General features: G+C 45.1%; 1 protein-coding gene across 2 annotated transcripts in view; it reads right to left on the bottom strand.

The window, feature by feature from the left end:
* The window catches only part of Sh3yl1 (SH3 and SYLF domain containing 1), a 35,225-nt gene that overhangs the window by 5,394 nt on the left and 27,130 nt on the right, over positions 1-2,701 (bottom strand). The window contains exons 7-9 of one of the 2 annotated variants that reach the window (XM_023704801.1): positions 1,391-1,553; positions 676-754; positions 268-324 (exon numbers count right to left, since the gene is read on the bottom strand). In XM_023704801.1, the coding sequence (XP_023560569.1) occupies positions 268-324; positions 676-754; positions 1,391-1,553 (299 nt within the window). The remainder of the gene's footprint in view (positions 1-267; positions 325-675; positions 755-1,390; positions 1,554-2,701) is intronic. The other variant, XM_023704802.1, reaches the window with a different exon arrangement.

The following is a 2,701-nucleotide window of genomic DNA, read 5'->3' on the forward strand; positions in this document are numbered from 1 at the left end:
TTTTTTTTTTTTTTTTATACAGTTTTTTTTTTTTTTTGCAGAACTGGGGATTGAAGTCAGACCCTTGCACTTGCCAGGGAAGCGCTTATACTACTGAGCCATCTCCTTGACCCTGACACAGCATTTTTGGTGACACAGTCCTAAGACCAGAGTGGATGGTGTGTTGGTGTAAGGCAGCTAAACATGTCCCTCAGATCTCCAGAACCTATCGGATAGATTAGAGGGTCTGTGATGGATAGGAATCATTTTAACAAATAAATTATTTACCAACTCTCTCATGATAGCCGGAGAGCTCAGGATATAGCTTATGTTCATTTGCATTACCTGAAAAAAAAGGCGGGAAGAGATTGAGAACATGTGCTAGTACACAGTGAGCGGAAACAATGATCAAAACTTCAAGGGTAATACTCCATAGATCTAGGAAAGCATTCTATGAGAATGGATGTTTCCACTAAAGACAGCAGCTGAAAATTTGTCTTATGATATAGAAGAGGCTGAGTGCTTATCTCTTTAACACCCATTAGTTTTTCCATTTGATTCTAAAGTGTAACTGTTTCTTGATTTCTTAACAGTAACATTCAAGAGTTACTTAAGCAACATTTAATAGTTACTTAACAATAATACTTAGTAGCTACTTAATCATAATAGTATTTAAGTTGCAATAAAAGTATTTACTTTGCGAGCCAGAGTTCCGCTTGGGTGGTGCTGATGATTGCTGTGGTCTTGATGCTGGTTTTGGAGGTAACTCTTTAGCCTGCAAGGAAGGTGAATACACCAGATTCTGAATTTGTTGTTACTTAGGAGCATGAAAGGATCTTGGGTCCTCATGCATTTTGGTAGCAAATTTTATCCTATGCACTCCTTAATGAAACACCCCAGAAGCTCACACGCACTCTTTGGGGTCCCCTCTTAGTGGGGTTGGATAATGAGAGATGTGGGTGGATAAAGGGTCTTCTCATCCGGGGGCTCCTCAGCAGGCCTCGCTCTGCAACTGTGCAGGTGTGCAGGGGGTCACAGGTGGGGCGGTCACAGATTGTGTTGGAGTGGGGACAGGCTGTGACCCCTCAAACTGTGTGCTTCTGTTTTTACTCTGAACAACCCAGAAGGGTGCCGTGGGGAGCAGGGAAAGGAGGCACAAAAGCTTTTCTCCGTGCTCCATAACCAGGAGGGGGCAGGTGGCTCAGGAACAGCACCATTATCATCTTCAATACTGTAAAGTTTGGCTCAGAGAAATTAAATCACAGAGGACAAACTGTTCTTGCAATCTGCATGGGTGGATCACAGGGTCATAAGGCACTTCCCCAAGGACTTTAGATGGGACATAACATTGCACAGCACAGGTCGCCTCTGGCTGTGGAGTGGACGAGGGGTCCCGTGCCCACAGAAGGACCTTCTGCTGCTCCCGGGCGGCTCTCCTCATGTTGATGCGCTGTCCCTCGTGCTCATACTTTTCGGTGAAGGAATCGAGAATTTCATAGAGGTCTTCTGCCTGAGCGGGCCGTGGCACATCTCCAAACAAAATGTCGTAGGCACGGATCTCCTGACAGTAAAATCTAGCAACAGAAAGTGAAGAACATGTCTGTAACAGACGGGGCCTTTCCTAGAGCTCAGCGTGGTGCACACATGCACGCGGTCACCCATGGTCTGCACCTCCCTTACCCTGCACCTTAAACACTAACTGCATACCTGTGCCACAACCACTTGTGCCCCACCTCAAGCCCAGGGCCAGAGCAGTGACCATAATGTTCTGGTGTACCTCCTTCCTCCACTGACATACACACACACACACACACACACACACACACACACGTACATTCGTACACTTTCACATGGAAATGGCTACAGAAATACATGTATAAAAACAGACATTTCTCTACTTTTTTTTCTTTTAAGTTTCTTACAGGAATGGTACTACACATGGGTCTTTGCAATTTTCTTACAATGTTTATTTTTATCAAAATTAAATAAGGATTTGCCTTCTATGTTTGGAATCCCTACAATTCATTAAGGAGTATATTTGTTTTAGTTTATCCAGGATCTAGCTGAACATTAGTGGGAAAGTCTGCCCAAGTCTAGAATCAGAAGTTTCTAAAAGCATTCTTAGGTCATGTCAAATTAACCAAAGCAGAAGTAAAAGCCTCCCTCCCGACGCTGTGGGACCGTGAGCTCGGCAAGCCTTAGTTCTCCCCAGCGCCACCATTTTCCAATCTGTGCTTCGTACTTTGCATTACACAGGTGCTATGGACTTGTCCAAGGCCTGGCTGTGACTTCTTCGCAGGTCCTTGCCTCCCACAGCTGCAGGGCTGTCACCGTCCCTGACACAGTCCTGCTATCACTGTATCAGTTCCTGCAGGCTGCTTGCTAAGGAGCTGGCCCCAGCTCCAGCCACGACCCCTCCTGGGCCTCACAGGGCCAATTTCTAAGACTGCTCTGGAAAACGCATGCTCACACAGTCTCCCTTCACCTCTTAAGATTCTTCCAAACCCATTTTAAAAAAAAAAAAAAATCAAACTGAACTGTGCAAAGGAGCACAAACCTTCCAGCACTCTGGGAGACTGATGGGTGGACTGCCACTTTGCACCATTCTTGGCAGCTTAGTGACACTGTCTCAAGTGAAAATATAAAGGGTCAGGATGTAGCTCAGTGAAAGGCCCCAAATTCAATCCCCAGGACCAAAAGAAAAAAAAAAAAAAAAAAAAAA

This window comes from Octodon degus, unplaced genomic scaffold (assembly GCF_000260255.1).
Source record: "Octodon degus isolate 3935 unplaced genomic scaffold, OctDeg1.0 scaffold00204, whole genome shotgun sequence".
Classification (NCBI taxonomy): Eukaryota; Metazoa; Chordata; class Mammalia; order Rodentia; family Octodontidae; genus Octodon; species Octodon degus.